This window comes from Oncorhynchus mykiss, chromosome 2, assembly GCF_013265735.2.
Source record: "Oncorhynchus mykiss isolate Arlee chromosome 2, USDA_OmykA_1.1, whole genome shotgun sequence".
Taxonomy (NCBI): Eukaryota; Metazoa; Chordata; class Actinopteri; order Salmoniformes; family Salmonidae; genus Oncorhynchus; species Oncorhynchus mykiss.
Window position 1 is genome coordinate 13,194,885 of NC_048566.1, and position 21,796 is coordinate 13,216,680.

General features: G+C 44.5%; 1 protein-coding gene across 2 annotated transcripts in view; it reads left to right on the top strand.

Annotated features, from left to right (window-relative positions):
- Positions 1-21,796, top strand: part of LOC118936508 (anoctamin-10-like) — a 48,711-nt gene that overhangs the window by 1,740 nt on the left and 25,175 nt on the right. For both annotated transcript variants that reach the window (XM_036938340.1, XM_036938345.1), the window contains exons 3-11: positions 589-786; positions 1,083-1,217; positions 2,814-2,933; positions 3,150-3,719; positions 3,963-4,018; positions 4,122-4,196; positions 12,359-12,541; positions 12,977-13,168; positions 13,393-13,521. In XM_036938340.1, coding sequence (XP_036794235.1) covers positions 589-786; positions 1,083-1,217; positions 2,814-2,933; positions 3,150-3,719; positions 3,963-4,018; positions 4,122-4,196; positions 12,359-12,541; positions 12,977-13,168; positions 13,393-13,521 — 1,658 coding nt within the window. The remainder of the gene's footprint in view (positions 1-588; positions 787-1,082; positions 1,218-2,813; positions 2,934-3,149; positions 3,720-3,962; positions 4,019-4,121; positions 4,197-12,358; positions 12,542-12,976; positions 13,169-13,392; positions 13,522-21,796) is intronic.

Below are 21,796 nucleotides of genomic sequence, written 5' to 3' on the forward strand. Positions count from 1 at the left end.
ATAAAATATTATTATGATCTAAATAGCAAAACTGACCCTAGATCAGCACTCCCTTTATGAATACGGGCCCTGATGCCACCTGCGATAAGCTATGTGAAAACAAAGCAGGCTGACCATTCCTCTGAGCCTTGTAGGAACCTATGGCCAACACACAGAACAGCATAACCTCTAGCTCATTCTGCATGTTTCCATGGAAACATTAGCAATCCGTATAGCAAAACTGACCCGCATGGTTACTAAACAGGGTCAGAGACAAGCAGCAAGATGGAGGTACAGTACATTGAGCTTAGCTTACCTACTGTATATTATATCGTGAAATACATACTGAAAAGAGCACGGTTCGGTACAATAGTGTGAAAGTCCATTTTAGTTACTGTATCTATTAACCAGTCAGTCTGGCTCTGTTGATACAATATGGTTGTCCTAGGCTACGTCCCAAAATGGCACCCTATTCCCTACATAGTGCACTACTTTTGACCTGAGCCCTGGTCAAAAGTAGTGCACTATAAAGGGAATAGGGTGTAATTTGGGATGAACACCTAGTCTATTGATGCCTTCATACCTGTTCTGATTCCTCTGCTGTGTTAGGGGCTGAGCTGCTGGTGGAGCAGCTGACTCCAGGGGCTCAGGGCACGGAGAAGGACAATCCCAATGTGTATGTGGTGGGGGCCTCCTGGCAAAGGCTCCTATATGGAGCTGAGGACGTGGGCCTCTTCAAGGAGTTCAACGACGGCTCCATGAGAGGCTTCACGTATGCCAACAAGCACAACTTCAAAGAGTTCCAAGGTAATCTAGGGTACAGTACGTCACAAATGGCGCCCTATTCCTTATCGCATAGGGTGCCATTAGTGATGCATACATAGTAAACTGTGAATGTACTGTAGATGATGAATAGTATTTTAAATGTTCTGTATTATATTATTACAACTATATTACTATACAATTACAATACAACACGATAATTAGATTATGTAAATACAGCGTGTTGTTTAAATAAACATCATTACTACACTAGTGTAAGAGCACGTTATTGTATTGTAAAGTGACTAAATGTGTTAATTGTCTGTGTCTCTATACTACAGGTGATGGGGATGGTTTTCTGAGCATGGCAGAGTGTCAATACATCATAAAACATGAACTGGACAACCTGAGGGCCAAGGATGAGGCCCACGTGCCTGGATATCCGAAGATGAAACTGTATCCAGGGAAGTCAGTCAGTAAGTATACCACTGACCCTATGACCTCAGCCACACTGAAACACTGGGTGCACAGTCATCAAACCTGGGTTCAAATAGTATACATTTTCTTTCAAATACTCTGAGCCTGCTGCCTGGATTGGAATGCCAGATGGGCAGGGTTTGGACTTTTGTGACTATTCCATTGGTTCTATTGTGCTAGGGAAGCTCAGAGCCATTAACACTGTGGGAAGTTTATTAGGTACACCACTCCGTTCACCAAAATAGTGCGCTCCTACAGACAGTGAGTCATGTGGCCGTGGCTTGCTATATAAAGTAGGCAGACAGGCAGCGAGGCATTCAGTTACTGATCGATTGAACATTAGAATGGGCAAAGCGACTGAGCGTGGTATGATGGTCGGTGCTAGGCGTGCCGGTTCCAGTATATTTTCATGCATGACAGTGTCAAGGGTTTACCGAGAATGGTACGACAAACAAAAAACATCCTGTTGGGCAGAAACGGCTCGTTGATGAGAGGTCGAAGGAGAATAGCAAGAATCGTACAAGCTAACAGGCGGGCCACAAACAGGCAAATAACGGCACAGAACGTCATCTCGGAACGCACAACTCGTCGGTCCTTGTCACGGATAGGCTATTGCAGCAGACAACCACACTGGGTTCCACTCCTATCAGCTAAAGACAAGAAGCAGCTCCAGTGGGGATGCAATCACCAATACTGGACAATTGAGAAGTGTAAAAACATCACCTGGCCCAATGAATCCCCGTTCCTTTTCCATCATGCTGATGTCAGTCAGGTGTATAGATCTTCTGTATGTCTCAGTCAAGTTCAGCACACATGAAAACCAATACTATTTGAACCCAGGTCTGAAGCCAATTCCATATTTGAAACATAACATACATAATCCTCACATTGTCTCCCCATCAGAGTCAGCAATAAGGACAATAAATATGCAAATGTCAGTGGATTATTCAAACACCAGATAAGGAGTCAATGCTCTTGCTGAGCAGATAGACTGCTATTCAGCTTAACCAATTGTTTAGAAAAATAATGCAACGTTTTGGAAATAATTTTGTCAAGAAATGACATGAAATTAAAGCTTTTTATTTTTATACAAATATACTAGTATATATGTGGGTCTGTATGCTATTGTTTTAGAAAACTAAGCTTTCTCTCATTATGAGGAAAGTTAACAGTTTAAACTCAACTGTTTTCATTGCTCTCAAGTAGCCAATGTTCTCAGTCATTTTTAGCACTTCAGCAACTTAACAAGGTAATTATCTCTCACCAAAAGAGCATAGGCCTTTGAAAACCCTGGTCCTCCAGTACCCCCAACAGTACACATTTGTTATTGTAGTCCCAGACAAACACACCTGATTCAACTCCTCAACTAATCATCAAGCCCTCAATGAGTTGAACCAGGTGAGTTTGTCTGAGGCTGTAACAACATGTTCTGTTGGAGGTACTGGAGTTGGGGAAACACTGGCGTGGGCCACTAGTTCAAGTTTCGTTATGTTTATCTAATAAAGATGGCTAGAATCACATGACAAATAGCGTCAGGAGACTGGGGGTGGGGGGGTGTGAATGGACTGACTCTTCTGTTTTTAATGTAATCTCAGTACGCAGAATGCAATCAAAGGGGATCCTTGTCCAAGTTTTCCCTCTGCATGAGAAGGAGGAACTCAAAAGGCTTTCCTTTTCCTGGTTCAAAAAGATCAAGTTGTCCTTCCAGCCTCTTGGTAAGTTACAGTTGCCATGGCTTGATCATTTTGCCCTTTGAATCCTAAGGCTACACAGTATTATCTTAGTGTTATCCATCTCTTTCAATATGAACTTCACTGGAGTATATACAATGATTAGGCTATCACCATGTACAAGACATGGAACATTATAAGAACCTTCTAATAGCTTGTTTGTGACTAAATCCTCCCCATGATTCCCCATGGTCCATCCAGATGACATCAGGCACTACTTTGGTGAGGGTATGGCACTCTACTTTGGTTTCCTGGAGTATTTCACCTTGGCCCTGATCCCCATGGCCCTCATAGGGATACCATACTACCTCTTCGACTGGGAGGACTACGACAAGTTCACGGTGTTCGCCGGCTTCAACCTGGTGTGGTGCACGGTGATCCTGGAGTTATGGAAGCGCCTCAGCGCTTCGCTGGCGTACGGCTGGGGCACCCTGAGCAGGAAGAAAGCCTTCGAGGAGCCGAGGCCGGGCTTCCACGGCGTCTTGGGCGTCAATCCCGTCACGGGGCGGGCGGAGCCACTCTACTCAAACGCCAAGCGTCAGCTGAGGATCTACCTGGTGTCTGTTCCCTTTGTGCTGCTGTGCCTCTACCTGTCTCTGTACGTCATGATGATCTACTTTGACATGGAGGGCTGGGCCTTGATGATCCATGATGAGGAGCCTACCTTCTGGACAGGACTGCTACTTTTTATCCCTAGTATTATCTACGCTGTGGTTATAGAGATCATGAACCTCATATACCGCTATGCTGCAGAGTTCCTCACTGGCTGGGGTGAGTGGGATTGGATGGGTGGGTGGATGAATGCATTTTAGCTCATATTTTATAATACATACAATGTTGTTTTAACAATGCAGAAAACAACAGAACACACAAATCATTGAGGCTAAAAATACATTGTCTTAATGCTACAGTGGTGTTTCCTGTGTTCCTCTTGTTCTTTTGCTGACTGTAGGGAGAGTTGTTGACTTGATAGAAGACACACTGTTTATGAAGTCAATGTTATTTTTGCTTTAGAAAACCACAGGCTTGAGTCAACATTTCAAAATCACCTTGTCCTTAAAGTACTGGTGGTGAGTCATACATGAAATTGGTTTGTTTCCATGATCATTTCAAGTTACCATTGATTTTGAAAATCCTTTTGTTAACAGTTTACTTGTCATCTTCTCTCCCCAGTTCAACTTCTTCAACTGTTTTGCCTCCCTATTCTACATTGCCTTTGTGATGCAGGATATGGTGCTTCTCAGACAGGTGGGTCACTACCAATGATGTGTATATATATACCCTGGATGACTAACAGGGGGCGCTGTATTGAAGCCACCGCGCAGCCATCTTGGTAACCCTCCTTCATTGTAAACAAGATTTTGGAAGCTATAGAAATGCATGTGTTAATGTCTACATTTGTTTTTGACATGTATATTCTATTACGGACACAAATGCATCATTTTATATTCAATGTTAGCAAAACATAAAACAAAACAAAGATATAAAAAAAATCTTAGTGTATATATATATATATATAGTTCTATTGTTACGGTCTCTACTACTACTACTACTACTACTACAACAAAACATCTTAAATACATGTAATTCTGTCCTATTGAATTTCAATACTGTAGAATTCCATTAATTCCTATAGAGGACTGCTCCCACTGGGGAGAGCCATAGCATAGCATCAGCAATCCAGAGTTTATACACATCATTGGTCACTACTAGCCTTTGGCCTTAGATGTTCCGATTCAAGTGATCCATCATTCCAGACATGGATGGCTAGAGGCACTAGCAGCAGAGACAGCGATAGATATATAAGGCTCTCACTACTAGCAATATCCCCAATGCTGTTATTGTGTTTCATTTTCTGTCTAAATAGCACCCTATTCCCTATATAGTGCACTACTTTTAACCACAGCCCTAGAGCCCTGGTGTAAAGTAGTGCATTGTAAATGGAAAAGTGTACCATTTGGGATGCAACCAGAGTTGTTTACTGCTGCTGCTACTACTGCTGCTTCTTCTGTTGCTGGTGCTGCTACTTCTGTTGCTGCTGCTTCTGCTTCTTCTGCTATCAATCAATCGAATGTATTTATAAAGCCCTTCTTACATCAGCTGATGTCACAAAGTGCTGTACAGAAACCCAGCCTAAAACCCTAAAAGCCTAAAACCCCGAACAGCAAGCAATGCAGGTGTAGAAGCACAGTGGCTAGGAAAAACTCCCTAGAAAGGCCAAAACCTAGGAAGAAACCTAGAGAGGATCTAGGCTATGAGGGGTGACCAGTCCTCTTCTGGCTGTGCCGGGTGGAGATTATAACAGAACATGGCCAAGATGTTCAAATGTTCATATATGACCAGCAGGGTCAATAATTACAGTGGTTTTCGAGGGTGCAACAGGTCAGCACTTCAGGAGTAAATGTCAGTTGGCTTTTCATAGCCGATCCTTCAGACTATCTCTACTGCTCCTGCTGTCTCTAGAGAGTTGAAAACAGCAGGTCTGGGACAGGTAGCACGTCCGGTGAACAAGTCAGGGTTCCATAGCCACAGGAGCAGGTGGTCTGGGGACAGCAAGGAGTCGTCATGCCAGGTAGTCCTGAGGCATGGTCCTAGGGCTCAAGAGAAAGCAACTACTACTGCTGCTACTATTTCTGCTGCTACTACTACTTATCCTGCTGCTGCTGTTACTTATCCTGCTGCTGCTGTTACTTATCCTGCTGCTGCTGTTACTTATTCTGCTGTTGCTGCTACTTATCCTGCTGTTGCTGCTACTTATCCTGCTGCTGCTGTTACTTATCCTGCTGCTGCTGTTACTTATCCTGCTGCTGCTGTTACTTATCCTGCTGCTGCTGTTACTTATCCTGCTACAACTGCTGCTGCTGCTGCTACTACTACTTATCCTGCTGCTGCTGTTACTTATCCTGCTACAACTCCTGCTGCTGCAACTACTACTATTGGTGCTAATGCTGCTGCTACTACTTATCCTGCTCCTGCTGCTGCAACTACTACTATTGGTGCTAATGCTGCTGCTACTACTTATCCTGCTGCTGCTGCTGCAACTACTACTATTGGTGCTAATGCTGCTGCTACTACTTATCCTGCTCCTGCTGCTGCAACTACTACTATTGGTGCTAATGCTGCTGCTACTACTTATCCTGCTGCTGCTGCTGCAACTACTACTATTGGTGCTACTGCTGCTACTACTACTATTGGTGCTACTGCTGCTACTACTACTATTGGTGCTACTGCTGCTACTATTCCTGCTGTTGCTGCTACTTATCCTGCTGCTGCTGTTACTTATCCTGCTACAACTGCTGCTGCTGCTGCTGCTACTACTTATCCTGCTGCTGCTGTTACTTATCCTACTACAACTGCTGCTGCTGCTGCTACTACTACTTATCCTGCTGCTGCTGTTACTTATCCTGCTACAACTGCTGCTGCTGCTGCTACTGCTACTTATCCTGCTGCTACTACTACTTATCCTACTACAACTGCTGCTGCTGCTGCTACTACTACTTATCCTGCTGCTGCTACTACTACTTATCCTGCTGCTGCTGTTACTTATCCTGCTACAACTGCTGCTGCTGCTGCTACTACTACTTATCCTGCTGCTGCTGTTACTTATCCTGCTACAACTGCTGCTGCTGCTGCTACTACTACTTATCCTGCTGCTGCTGTTACTTATCCTGCTACAACTGTTGCTACTGCTGCTACTACTACTTATCCTGCTGCTGCAACTACTACTATTGGTGCTACTGCTACTAATGCTGCTAGTAATGCTGCTGCTACTACTACTTATCCTGCTGCTGCTGTTACTTATCCTGCTACAACTGCTGCTACTGCTGCTACTACTACTTATCCTGCTGCTGCAACTACTACTATTGGTGCTACTGCTGCAACTACTACTATTGGTGCTACTGCTGCAACTACTACTATTGGTGCTACTGCTGCAACTACTACTATTGGTGCTACTGCTACTAATGCTGCTAGTAATGCTGCTGCTACTACTTATCCTGCTACTGCAACTACTGCTATTGGTGCTACTGCTGCTACTACTACTTATACTGCTGCTACTACTACTGGTGCTACTACTACTACTACTGCTGCTGCTACTACTACTACTACTGGTGCTACTGCTACTGCTGCTACTACTACTACAACTGCTGCTGCTACTACTTATCCTGCTGCTGCTACTACTGCTGCTGCTACTACTACTACTACTACTACTGGTGCTACTGCTGCTACTACTTATCCTGCTGCTACTATTGGTGCTACTGCTGCTGCTACTAATACTGCCGCTGCTCCTCATACTGCTGCTGCTCCTCATACTGCTGCTGCTCCTCATACTGCTGCTACTCCTCATACTGCCGCTGCTCCTCATACTGCTGCTGCTACTCATGCTGCTGCTACTACTCATGCTGCTGCTGCTACTACAGCTGCTGCTGCTGCTACTACAGCTGCTGCTGCTGCTACTACTACTACTACTACTACTACTACTGGTGCTACTACTGCTGCTGCTACTCATGCTGCTGCTACTACTCATGCTGCTGCTGCTACTACAGCTGCTGCTGCTGCTACTACTGCTGCTGCTACTACTACTACTACTACTACTACTGGTGCTACTGCTGCTACTACTTATCTTGCTGCTACTACTGGTGCTACTGCTGCTACTACTTATCCTGCTGCTACTATTGGTGCTACTGCTGCTGCTACTAATACTGCCGCTGCTCCTCATACTGCTGCTGCTCCTCATACTGCTGCTGCTCCTCATACTGCTGCTACTCCTCATACTGCCGCTGCTCCTCATACTGCTGCTGCTACTCATGCTGCTGCTACTACTCATGCTGCTGCTGCTACTACAGCTGCTGCTGCTGCTACTACAGCTGCTGCTGCTGCTACTACTACTACTACTACTACTACTACTACTGGTGCTACTACTGCTGCTGCTACTCATGCTGCTGCTACTACTCATGCTGCTGCTGCTACTACAGCTGCTGCTGCTGCTACTACTGCTGCTGCTACTACTACTACTACTACTACTACTGGTGCTACTGCTGCTACTACTTATCCTGCTGCTACTACTGGTGCTACTGCTGCTACTACTTATCCTGCTGCTACTACTGGTGCTACTACTTATCCTGCTGCTACTATTGGTGCTACTGCTGCTGCTACTAATACTGCAGCTGCTACTAATGCTGCTGCTGCTACTACAGATACTACTACTGCTGCTACTCCTCATACTGCCGCTGCTCCTCATACTGCCGCTGCTCCTCATACTGCTGCTGCTACTCATACTGCTGCTGCTACTCATACTGCTGCTGCTACTCATACTGCCGCTGCTCCTCATACTGCTGCTGCTCCTCATACTACTGCTGCTACTACTGCTGCTACTCATACTGCTGCTGCTACCAATGCTGCTGCTACATCTACTGCTGCTGCTGCTACTACTACTTATCCTGCTGCTGCAACTACTGCTATTGGTGCTACTGCTACTAATGCTGCTAGTAATGCTGCTTCTACTACTTATCCTGCTACTGCAACTACTGCTATTGGTGCTACTGCTGCTACTACTACTTATCCTGCTGCTGATACTGCTGCTACTACTACTGGTGCTACTACTACTACTACTGCTGCTGCTACTACTACTACTACTGGTGCTACTGCTACTGCTGCTACTACTACTACAACTGCTGCTGCTACTACTTATCCTGCTGCTGCTACTACTGCTGCTGCTACTACTACTACTACTACTACTACTGGTGCTACTGCTGCTACTACTTATCCTGCTGCTACTATTGGTGCTACTGCAGCTGCTACTAATGCTGCTGCTGCTACTACAGATACTACTACTGCTGCTACTCCTCATACTGCCGCTGCTACTCATACTGCCGCTGCTCCTCATACTGCTGCTGCTACTACAGCTGCTGCTGCTGCTACTACTCATACTACTACTGCTGCTACTCATACTACTGCTGCTCCTCATACTACTGCGGCTACCAATGCTGCTGCTACTCATACTGCTGCTGCTACTCATACTGCTGCTGCTCCTCATACTGCTGCTGCTCCTCATACTGCTGCTGCTACTCATGCTGCTGCTGCTCCTCATACTGCTGCTACTACAGCTGCTGCTGCTGCTACTACTCATACTGCTACTGCTGCTCCTCATACTACTGCGGCTACCAATGCTGCTGCTACTCATACTGCTGCTGCTACTCATACTGCTGCTGCTCCTCATACTGCTGCTGCTCCTCATACTGCTGCTGCTCCTCATACTGCTGCTGCTACTCATGCTGCTGCTGCTACTACAGCTGCTGCTGCTGCTACTACTCATACTACTACTGCTGCTCCTCATACTACTGCTGCTACTCATACTGCTGCTGCTACCAATGCTGCTGCTACATCTACTGCTGCTGCTACTACATCTACTACTAATGCTGCTGCTACTACTGCTGCTACTACAGATACTACTACTGCTGCTATTAATACTGCTGCTGAAACTACTGCTACTACAGCTACTACTGCTGCTACTACAGATACTACTACTGCTGCTATTAATACTGCTGCATAAACTACTGCTACTACAGCTACTACTGCTGCTACTCATACTACTGCTACTACTACTGTTACTACTGCTACTACTACTTACTGTTACTACTGCTGCTACTCATCCTACTGCTGCTACTCATACTACTGCTGCTACTCATACTACTGCTGCTCCTCATACTACTGCTGCTCCTCATACTACTGCTGCTACTCATAATACTGCTGCTACTCATACTACTGCTACTACTCATACTACTGCTGCTACTCATACTACTGCTGCTACTACTGCTACTACTGCTGCTACTCATACTACTGCTACTACTACTACTATTACTGTTACTACAGCTGCCACTCATACTACAGCTGCCACTCATACTACTGCTACTACTGCTGCTACTCATACTACTGCTACTACTCATACTACTGCTGCTACTACTGCTGCTACTCATACTGCTGCTACTCATACTACTGCTACTACTACTACTACTGTTACTACTGCTGCCACTCATACTACTGCTACTACTGCTGCTACTACAGCTGCCACTCATACTACAGCTGCCACTCATACTGCTGCTGCTACTCATACTGCTGCTGCTACTCATACTGTTGCTGCTACTCATACTACTGCTACTACTATTGTTACTACTGCTACTACTCATACTACTGCTGCTACTACTATTACTACTGCTACTACTACTATTACTACTGCTACTACTCATACTACTGCTACTACTACTATTACTACTGCTACTACTCATACTACTGCTACTACTACTGTTACTACTGCTACTACTCATACTACTGCTACTACTACTGTTACTACTGCTACTACTCATACTACTGCTACTACCACTGTTACTACTGCTACTACTCATACTACTGCTGCTACTACTGTTACTACTGCTACTACTCATACTACTGCTGCTACTACTGCTGCTCCTCATACTGCTGCTACTACAGCTGCTGCTGCTGCTACTACTCATACTGCTACTGCTGCTCCTCATACTACTGCGGCTACCAATGCTGCTGCTCCTCATACTGCTGCTGCTCCTCATACTGCTGCTGCTCCTCATACTGCTGCTGCTACTCATGCTGCTGCTGCTACTACAGCTGCTGCTGCTGCTACTACTCATACTACTACTGCTGCTCCTCATACTACTGCTGCTACTCATACTGCTGCTGCTACCAATGCTGCTGCTACATCTACTGCTGCTGCTACTACATCTACTACTAATGCTGCTGCTACTACTGCTGCTACTACAGATACTACTACTGCTGCTATTAATACTGCTGCTGAAACTACTGCTACTACAGCTACTACTGCTGCTACTACAGATACTACTACTGCTGCTATTAATACTGCTGCATAAACTACTGCTACTACAGCTACTACTGCTGCTACTCATACTACTGCTACTACTACTGTTACTACTGCTACTACTACTTACTGTTACTACTGCTGCTACTCATCCTACTGCTGCTACTCATATTACTGCTGCTACTCATACTACTGCTGCTCCTCATACTACTGCTGCTCCTCATACTACTGCTGCTACTCATACTACTGCTGCTACTCATACTACTGCTACTACTCATACTACTGCTGCTACTCATACTACTGCTGCTACTACTGCTGCTACTCATACTACTGCTACTACTACTACTATTACTGTTACTACAGCTGCCACTCATACTACAGCTGCCACTCATACTACTGCTACTACTGCTGCTACTCATACTACTGCTACTACTCATACTACTGCTGCTACTACTGCTGCTACTCATACTGCTGCTACTCATACTACTGCTACTACTACTACTACTGTTACTACTGCTGCCACTCATACTACTGCTACTACTGCTGCTACTACAGCTGCCACTCATACTACAGCTGCCACTCATACTGCTGCTGCTACTCATACTGCTGCTGCTACTCATACTGTTGCTGCTACTCATACTACTGCTACTACTATTGTTACTACTGCTACTACTCATACTACTGCTGCTACTACTATTACTACTGCTACTACTACTATTACTACTGCTACTACTCATACTACTGCTACTACTACTATTACTACTGCTACTACTCATACTACTGCTACTACTACTGTTACTACTGCTACTACTCATACTACTGCTACTACTACTGTTACTACTGCTACTACTCATACTACTGCTACTACCACTGTTACTACTGCTACTACTCATACTACTGCTGCTACTACTGTTACTACTGCTACTACTCATACTACTGCTGCTACTACTGCTGCTACTCATACTGCTGCTACTCATACTACTGCTACTACTACTACTACTGTTACTACTGCTACTACTCATACTACTGCTGCTACTACTATTACTACTGCTACTACTACTATTACTACTGCTACTACTCATACTACTGCTACTACTACTATTACTACTGCTACTACTCATACTACTGCTGCTACTACTATTACTACTGCTACTACTACTATTACTACTGCTACTACTCATACTACTGCTACTACTACTATTACTACTGCTACTACTCATACTACTGCTACTACTACTGTTACTACTGCTACTACTCATACTACTGCTACTACTCATACTACTGCTGCTACTACTGTTACTACTGCTGCTACTACTGTTACTACTGCTACTACTCATACTACTGCTGCTACTACTGTTACTACTGCTGCTACTACTGTTACTACTGCTACTACTCATACTACTTCTGCTACTACTGTTACTACTGCTGCTACTCATACTACTTCTGCTACTACTGTTACTAATGCTGCTACTCATACTACTGCTGCTACTACTGTTACTACTGCTACTACTCATACTACTGCTGCTACTACTATCTACTATCAATATCCTCTTTTATTTCCTTTCAGAGTCTGGCCACGCTGCTGATAACGTCTCAGATCCTGAACCAGATCATGGAGGCCTTCCTGCCCTACTGGCTCCAGAGGAGGAGGAACAAGAAGGCCCATAAGAGGATGATAAAAACCATGGAAGACAAGGAGCTGCCCCTCTCTGAGCAGGTCAAGCTGGAGGCAGACATGAGCACCTACCTGGTGAGTTGCTGGACTCAAGTTACGGGGGAATGAATGTGTAACTAGGAAGGTTGTGATGAATGTGAATGATACCTTCATGTGCATTGCAGTATCTTTACAATACGTTTGAGTCATTTAGCAGACGCTCTCATCCAGAGCGACTTACAGGAGCAATTAGGGTTCATTCCTTGCTCAAGGGCACATCGACAGATTTTTCACCTAGTCGGATTGGGGATTCGAACCAGCAACCTTTCGGTTTCTGGCCCGACGCTCTTAACCACTGTCTTGATTGGTTATGCTGTTATGCTTGCCTTATGCACAGAATACCCCCATCAAGTGAAATGTTACTGCAGTGTTTAGACAGACATCGATGAAGAGTCCAGTGGCTGAAGTGGGTATTGTAATGCTCTCGTCTAACCTCATGAATCTGTATAAACTCTGTTGTGTTCTATTAAGGGAACATTTGATGACTACCTGGAGCTGTTCCTGCTGTTTGGCTATGTCAGTCTGTTCTCCTGTGTCTACCCTCTGGCCGCGGTGCTGGTGGTGCTCAACAACGTCACAGAGGTCTACTCGGATGCCTTCAAGATGTGCAAGGTGTTCAAAAGACCCTTCTCTGAGCCTGCAGCCAATATAGGGGTGTGGCAGGTAAGGCTGACCTAATAGCTCTTTCTACTCTGTTTAGTTCTCTATAGTACATTTAGTGTGGTTGGTTGGTTTGATGGACTTTATTTGATAATTAAAGGAGATAACGTTTTCAAGGATAAAAAGGTTTCATGTCTAACTGTGATGATTGTTTTGAACTGTGGTGGATAGGAAGGAAAGGGAGACCAGTCAGAGGGGGAAAGTTCCTGTGTTTTCTTTTCTTCCAGCTTGCCTTTGAGGCCATGAGTGTGATCGCCGTGGTGACCAACTGTGCCTTGATTGGCATGTCCCCCCAAGTCAAGTCCTATTTCCCGGAGTCAGAGACACAGCTCATAATGTGGGTGGTGGGCTTCGAGGTACTGTACCATTTTCACACCTCTCACTCTTCACACACAATCTGACTAGACATGTATGCAATCATTTCCTACTCATTTTAAAATCGAATTCAACTTATTTCCAAGATTGTGTCTGTTTTGGTGCTTCTTGCGCCTAAATAGATTTGAAGCAGGCTGGCCAGCAGAATAGAGCTGAAGCAGGCTGGCCAGCAGAATAGAGTTGAAGCAGGCTGGCCAGCAGAATAGAGTTGAAGCAGGCTGGCCAGCAGAATAGAGTTGAAGCAGGCTGGCCAGCAGAATAGAGTTGAAGCAGGCTGGCCAGCAGAATAGAGTTGAAGCAGGCTGGCCAGCAGAATAGAGTTGAAGCAGGCTGGCCAGCAGAATAGAGTTGAAGCAGGCTGGCCAGCAGAATAGAGTTGAAGCAGGCTGGCCAGCAGAATAGAGTTGAAGCAGGCTGGCCAGCAGAATAGAGTTGAAGCAGGCTGGCCAGCAGAATAGAGTTGAAGCAGGCTGGCCAGCAGATGATGCCAGAGAGTCATAGAATGAGAGCTCCATCCTTGCTGCTTTGGTAGCGTGTGTAAAGATGATGATGACAGGGTGTTTATGTCCTGGCTGTACTGTAGGTCTTGTCTCGTCTCCTCCACTGTGTCTTTGAGTGCAGCTGTAAGCAGGTAAGCGTACAGAGGGTAGGCCAATAGATAGGACATGTGTTAGTGGGGGAGATATGTGTGGAATATGCACTGTTAGAGCTTCTAGACCCAGAATAACTCCAGTCAGTCCACGTTTGTTAGGATCACAATTGGGGGAGCTCGTTGTGCAACATCCTCCGCTTGCACCTCCAGCCCTCGAGAGAAAATGCTTAAAATAGCTAAGACAAAAAAGAGCAGAGGGGGGGCCTGAAGCAGAGGAGAGGTAGTTCATTAGAATAGAATACACTTATTTTATTAGTCCTTAGAGGCCATTCTAGTGTGTTTTATCTATATGCTAAACAACATTGTATTTTTATGGATTTGAAACGAGGTCATGGGTGAATGTTTGGTTGAAAATAGTTTTTGCATTTGTCTACAGAACAGCTGCAGAGCAAGTAAACCAGTTCTCTTAATACTAACTGTGTATGACAATCCATTTACTGCAGTTCAAACACTTCAGATTTGTGCATTTATTGATTTCCTGTCTTTGCACCAGCTAATACAGACCAGCAGCAATACAGACAGAATCATGGCCATCCAGATAGGCAGCAGTAAATACAACACACCTCCTCCTGCACATACTGTATGTCTCCAGCGCCCAGGGAGTTGCCCTGACCACCCTGTGAGAATGAAGAGTGTGTGTGGCCTGTATACTCTGTGCCTGGGCTCTGTGCTCGGCTGCTCAGGCCTTGATGCTGTGTGGTAATATAATGCCGTGACCTCTAACCTCAGTAGCTCAGGCTGAAGTTGGCACGGAGGTGAGCTGCTGCAGAGAGCAGGGTGGATCAGGGTTTATTTTCTTTCTCTCTCTCTCGCTCTGTCTCTGCAATCCACCTCACTCTGTAGAACATGTGATGTCACACAAATCTACAGCACGGGGGTTATCACACTGGATTACTGTTTGGTTGTCTGCGCATGAAAAAGAGAGAGGGATCGTGAGGGAGGGATAAAGAAAACAAGAGAGAGAAATAGGAGAGAGCACAAGGTTGCGAGAGAAGGAGAAATGAGGGTAGTAGCTGAGAGAGATGAACCTACCTCACTAGCTTATTGTACATCCAGGCACGTTTCACACTGCTGCCAAGCAGCACATTTCCTGTAGATCTGTGGGTTGGCGTCTCCCTGCCAGATGATTCAGTCCATTACAGACTGGAGCAGCAGAACCAGCCCTGCTATTCAGCATGCAGGGACAGGGTACACACACACTGATCCTTTTCTGGATGCATTGTTTGTTTATGTATTCATTGAACGCTGTCAATACATAATCACCGCAAAATATCTGCCAGAAACGATTTGAGAAATATTCATGAATCACTGATCCACATGATACACTGTGGCAGAGGCTATACATATCTAGATTCTATTCTATGAATATCTAGATTATATTCTATGAATATCTAGATTCTATTCTATGAGTAGTGCTACAGAGGCAGTCAATGTTGCGCACATATAGCCTGCATCCCAAATGGCACCCTATTCCATATACTCCCCTATGGGCCATGGTAAAATGTAGTGCACTATAGGGAAATAGTGTACCATTTAGAATGCTGACATAATAACCAAGCCAGTTACAGGAAGCAGAGCAGGATATGGCTATTAGGGCCTCTAGTGCCTTCTGTCAGGGATGTCAGTCCAGCTCTGAGATACAGAGAACAGGTCATTCTGAGTCAATCCAGCTCTACGACACAGAGTGATATGTTGCTGCTGTACAATACCTCATTTCACCTTTGAGGTGCAGACAGTACTATAGTGCAGTGACTTATGTTGTGGGACCAGACCACCGGATCATATAGGAGGAGAGTGGGGAAAATACTGACGCCCCCCCCCCCCCCCCCCCCCCCATTTAAAAAAAACATATGTAGCATCAAATGAAAAAAATGTATCTTGTGGAATTTGATTTCTTCACCACCATATAATGGCGCATTGATAGATCACATGTATGGAAGTTAGCCTATCTTGCATAAGTTTGTGTTTTAAAGGCCATGGACTCAGTCTAGTCAATGCAAAATGTTACGAGGGCCCTTCGGCTCTGTCTCTCTCGCTCTCCTGGCTAGCTGTTATTCCTCTCTCCTGTCTGTGATTGGCTGGGACAGGGCTCATTGTTAAGCAGGTGATACCTGGGTAATTACTGTACAGCATGGCATACTTCACAGAGCAGTAACCAGGCAACAGGGTAGCCGAGCCACGGACACAGAGACGGTCGGAAGGAGGGGAGAGAGAAGAGAAGGCTAAGGATCAGGAGTAATTGAAACACTTGATGATGCCTTGGCAGTCAGGGCATCCAGGCCAGGCATTCTCTCCAACCTCTGTCTCTGATGCACTGATCCCAGTCTAAGCGGTCACTAGACATTGGATTGATGGAACATTCCTAGATGTAATGATTAGCCTACATGCAAAGATTATTATTATTACACCAAGTTTGCACACACTAAAATGCTGTTGTCATTGTCAAGTTGAATGTGTTTGTACATTTGCACAGATTATGTAATAGTTATAGTTCATGTTAACCTACCCTTTCATGCATTATCCGTAGACCAAAGCACAGACTGACTATACTTATTAAAAACGAGATGGAATAAACATTCAACGGAAAAAGGAGAAATCGGGAGGAAGTATTTCTATTTTACCTTCCATCCTATTCCCAGATATAGCCTATACTGTTTATGCTAGTAAAACACATCAGTAGTCTTTGTTGTCACTTTCTCCATGAGGGTTAAAAAGGCAGGGAGTCAGAGAGCCAATCCCATTTTACGGTGTTTTTCAGATAATCAGATTAGAATCCAGCAGCAGGTTTGCCATGCCCCAGACCCTGGGCACTGACAGTTGGCATTCCCTGTACCAACCAATCAAATCCCTATATACAGTAGCTAGTGCACTAGGTTTGGCAAGCGCTCATAGTGCTCTGGTCAAAAAGTAGTGCACTATGTAGGGAATAGGGTAACATTTGGGATGTGTCCTGTGTACCAACTTAATCCCTGAACACTGCATCTAGTGTGGCTTTTACTTTGCTGTTTGATTTAAATATGTAAATGTATTTATCGCTATCAAACAGTGACACATTTTTAGAAAATGTTACCTAAGCTCTCTCTCTGTGTGTGTGTCAGGGTTTCCGTTGTGAAAATGTGGTGCCAGACATTTGACCCATAGCATTTTCATTTAATTAACAGACATTTGAGGAATGTACTGGTCCAATATGATTAGGGTGTCTGCCCACGGTGCTCAGAATGACAGAAATCACATTTTAGATGATGGTAATTCATTTTAACAGAACATGCAGGTGGAGGATGCAATGACGTGTGTGTCCTTACCACTTTGAATATGTTAGAATAACTGTCCACATTTAACTTTTTCTCAGCCAACAAGACGACTGACCAACAGCAAAATCACTAGTATATAGTTTCAAGTTCTTAAATAATAAGCTGAGCTCCTCAGTCATGTTTTCTTCACCTCACATTGTCAACGAAGTCTGTTTGTTTTTTTAACATCCATTGTGAAAGATAGTTCCTCAGAATTTGAAAAATCTTTCCAACACTCCCGGCCTCGATAATCACCAAGCGTTGGTGTGAAAAAGAGAAATATCATGATCTGATGATCCCATATAGCTAGTGGAAACGTCATTAAAAACACAGCTGTCTGTCCGGAGTTCACTGGCACAGAAACTTCAAGGGGCTGGAATAGGCTAGTTGATACAGTGTTGCAAGTTCCCTATCAACAGCTTTTGGCCAGACCCAGTTGATGATTTGATACAATGTTGCACTTCACTAGCAATAGCCTAAGTCAAGACAGACAGAAAGAGAGGCAGACAGGCGGAGTAGAGATTCATGTGATTGAAAGAACCAACATTTTAATCAGGATATTTTCTACTGTTTTTATTTGTCAGCTTTAGGCCTATGTAATGTACTTAGTTGATGATGGAAGATATAGCCTATAGGCCAATGCAGCAGTAGGCCTATCTCTGAGTTCAATGCACTCTTCTTTAGCCACCAATGGATCACAGTGTGTCCATGTGGCGGAGGCTGGCACCCCAACCTTTACATATTTATGGATCACATTGTGTCCATGTGGCGGAGGCTGGCACTCTCACCTTTACATATTTATGGATCACAGTGTGTCCATGTGGCCGAGGCTGGCACTCTCACCTTTACATATTTATGGATCACAGTGTGTCCATGTGGTGGAGGCTGGCACTCTCACCTTTACATATTTATGGATCACAGTGTGTCCATGTGGTGGAGGCTGGCACTCTCACCTTTACATATTTATGGATCACATTGTGTCCATGTGGCCGAGGCTGGCACTCTCACCTTTACATATTTATGGATCACAGTGTGTCCATGTGGTGGAGGCTGGCACTCTCACCTTTACATATTTATGGATCACAGTGTGTCCATGTGGCGGAGGCTGGCACTCTCACCTTTACATATTTATGGATCACAGTGTGTCCATGTGGCGGAGGCTGGCACTCTCACCTTTACATATTTATGGATCACAGTGTGTCCATGTGGCCGAGGCTGGCACTCTCACCTTTACATATTTATGGATCACAGTGTGGCCGAGGCTGGCACTCTCACCTTTACATATTTATGGATCACAGTGTGTCCATGTGGCGGAGGCTGGCACTCTCACCTTTACATATTTATGGATCACAGTGTGTCCATGTGGCGGAGGCTGGCACTCTCACCTTTACATATTTATGGATCACAGTGTGTCCATGTGGTGGAGGCTGGCACTCTCACCTTTACATACTTATGGATCACAGTGTGTCCATGTGGTGGAGGCTGGCACTCTCACCTTTACATATTTATGGATCACAGTGTGTCCATGTGGCGGAGGCTGGCACTCTCACCTTTACATATTTATGGATCACAGTGTGTCCATGTGGCGGAGGCTGGCACTCTCACCTTTACATATTTATGGATCACAGTGTGTCCATGTGGCGGAGGCTGGCACTCTCACCTTTACATATTTATGGATCACAGTGTGTCCATGTGGTGGAGGCTGGCACTCTCACCTTTACATATTTATGGATCACAGTGTGTCCATGTGGCGGAGGCTGGCACTCTCACCTTTACATATTTATGGATCACAGTGTGTCCATGTGGTGGAGGCTGGCACTCTCACCTTTACATATTTATGGATCACAGTGTGTCCATGTGGCGGAGGCTGGCACTCTCACCTTTACATATTTATGGATCACAGTGTGTCCATGTGGTGGAGGCTGGCACTCTCACCTTTACATATTTATGGATCACAGTGTGTCCATGTGGTGGAGGCTGGCACTCTCACCTTTACATATTTAGCCTTTTACTTCAGATTTCTATGATTATCCACGTGACAATGATTTTGAGAAATGACAATTGTATTATTGAGATGAAACAGTTCCATGAAAATGTGCATATAAAATAATCCTAACTGTCACGCAGGTCGGTAGAAATGGTAGGATAGATTGTAAACTTCCCCAAACTGGAAACTCAGGAGCTGCCTGTGTGCTTTACTATAACACACATATTTGTGAACGAGCGCGTGCAGACATAGGAGGTCCCGTGCCCGCGTATGTCTATCAAAGGCCATCCAACTGATTAGTTTTGGCGCCGGTGTTGTGCCGAAAATCTCCCCCTGCCAGAACACCCCCCCCCCTTCACGTGAACGCGCACACACTCGATTCTTCATTGCTGCGACTTGCTTGCTAGTTGAGATTTCTGATCAGTTAGGCTGCGTTTCATTAGATGTTTTATGTCGGTTTGATCGCACTAGTAATATCTACAGTTTTCGGTTTGGCTATTTGTTTCAAGTGTATTTTCTGGCCGAAATCCCCCACCCCCCTTTCTAATTTCCTTAATTTTGTGGCTATAGTCAAATACTTTCTGTGGTTCACAACAGTCAAATACCTTCTATAGAACAAACAGGATAGGCAACCAAAATTAATAATTCATGTGTGTTATATTACAGACAAGGGAGTAAAATGTAGTCAAGCAATAAACATTTCAGAACAACTACTAGTCGAATAAGACATGGGAGAGATGACGAATTTTGGCAAAGAGATTTATTTATAGACTAATACTCTTGAAACAAATAGCCAAACCGAAAACTGCAGACATTACTCAACTAAAAGACAGATTTGAGTATTTTCATTGCCGTCTCTTTAAAGCAATAGCCATTTGCTTTCCAAACTATGTTTCCCCGCAATTTAATTTATAATTATTGCGATACGGCTTGCTGGTCTTCTACTTTTCCTTGACAGTCGCAACTCAACAATCATCTATTTGATATTTGCAACGTGCACAGCCTAAATTGCGCGAGCTGCCTTTCCTTCCGACTTGTAGTCAATGAGATTTAAAACAACTAGACTAGGGGAAGCTAATGGTCCTCTGTGGCTAAATCATGATTTAGTTGCCTATTTTGAATGATTTTATTTCTGTATTGTAGGCTAATTAGGCGATATCATTTTGGCAATTTATTTCAATTTACTTAGGGAAAGCTTAGCTTCCCCTAGCATTATGGGCTCACCACCTATGTCAATCTACTATCCCCCATAGTAAAAAGAATTGACCTATTCTATTGGTCAGCTTGTCGAGAAACAAAATAGCCCAAACAGACCCTGGGACAGTTTTGGTACAATAGAAAAAAAAATGTTAAAAAGCAATGAATCTTATGCAACAGACCAGAACATTTGGCTGAAAAATGTAAAATTGGCCTTTCCAATTTTATTTGTTGGCTTTTCAATTTTTTTATCCCGAAAGCCGGCTATTACCTGCTAACGTGTGTGTGTGTGTGTGGACAGAAACAGAACATCCAGTGACAACTCTAACAGAGGTTTGTCCTGTAATTCACAACCCAGGATGAAATACTAATGACCTGTCTGGGGGATGCATAGAGGATGTCTGGGAGAGGAGAGGACGGTCAGTCAGTCACTCGGTTTGCTCTGTCTGTCCTGGTGATTTATCTCAAATAAAGGTTGACACAGAGGAGAGAGGAAGGGGAGTTGTGATGTATGGTGGAGTAGTAAGTACCTCTGTCTGGACACAGAAGCTGGGCTGGCTCACCGCTACTGCAGAGGTGAAGTGAAGATGTCCGTTTAGCCTGCTGACGATCAAGGACGCAGGTGGAGACGACTTCTTAAGATGGGACATAATGGGAGTGTATGCAGCCCAACTCTACTGCAGACTGTGTATGGTCTTATTAACCACTCTTACTGTGTCATTGGTGTAACAGCCAGAATAGTAGGAGGGTGTCACAGATCCATAACACTAGTGTGCTCTGACACTCTGACACTTTGTGCCTCTGAAATCGTGCCGCAAAACCCCATATGGTTGGTATTTCACAACATGAGTGACAATGAACGGGGGCATATATCTACTGTAGGTATGGGAAGTGGGAGAGGGGCTATTATTTTCATGGGGATGAACTGAAATTGAACTCGCACTGTAAATAAAGTGGGCTGCAGTGTTAAGGGCCGTCCACACCTAGGACATTAACTAGAATGATAATTTTAGATTTGTATCTTGATAGTTTTTGTTGTAGTCATCGTCATAGGTGTGGGCGGCCCTTAAAGATGGTTATTAGGACGTGTTTAGTACTATGACAGAGTCAAGAGATGTCAGAATGTATAG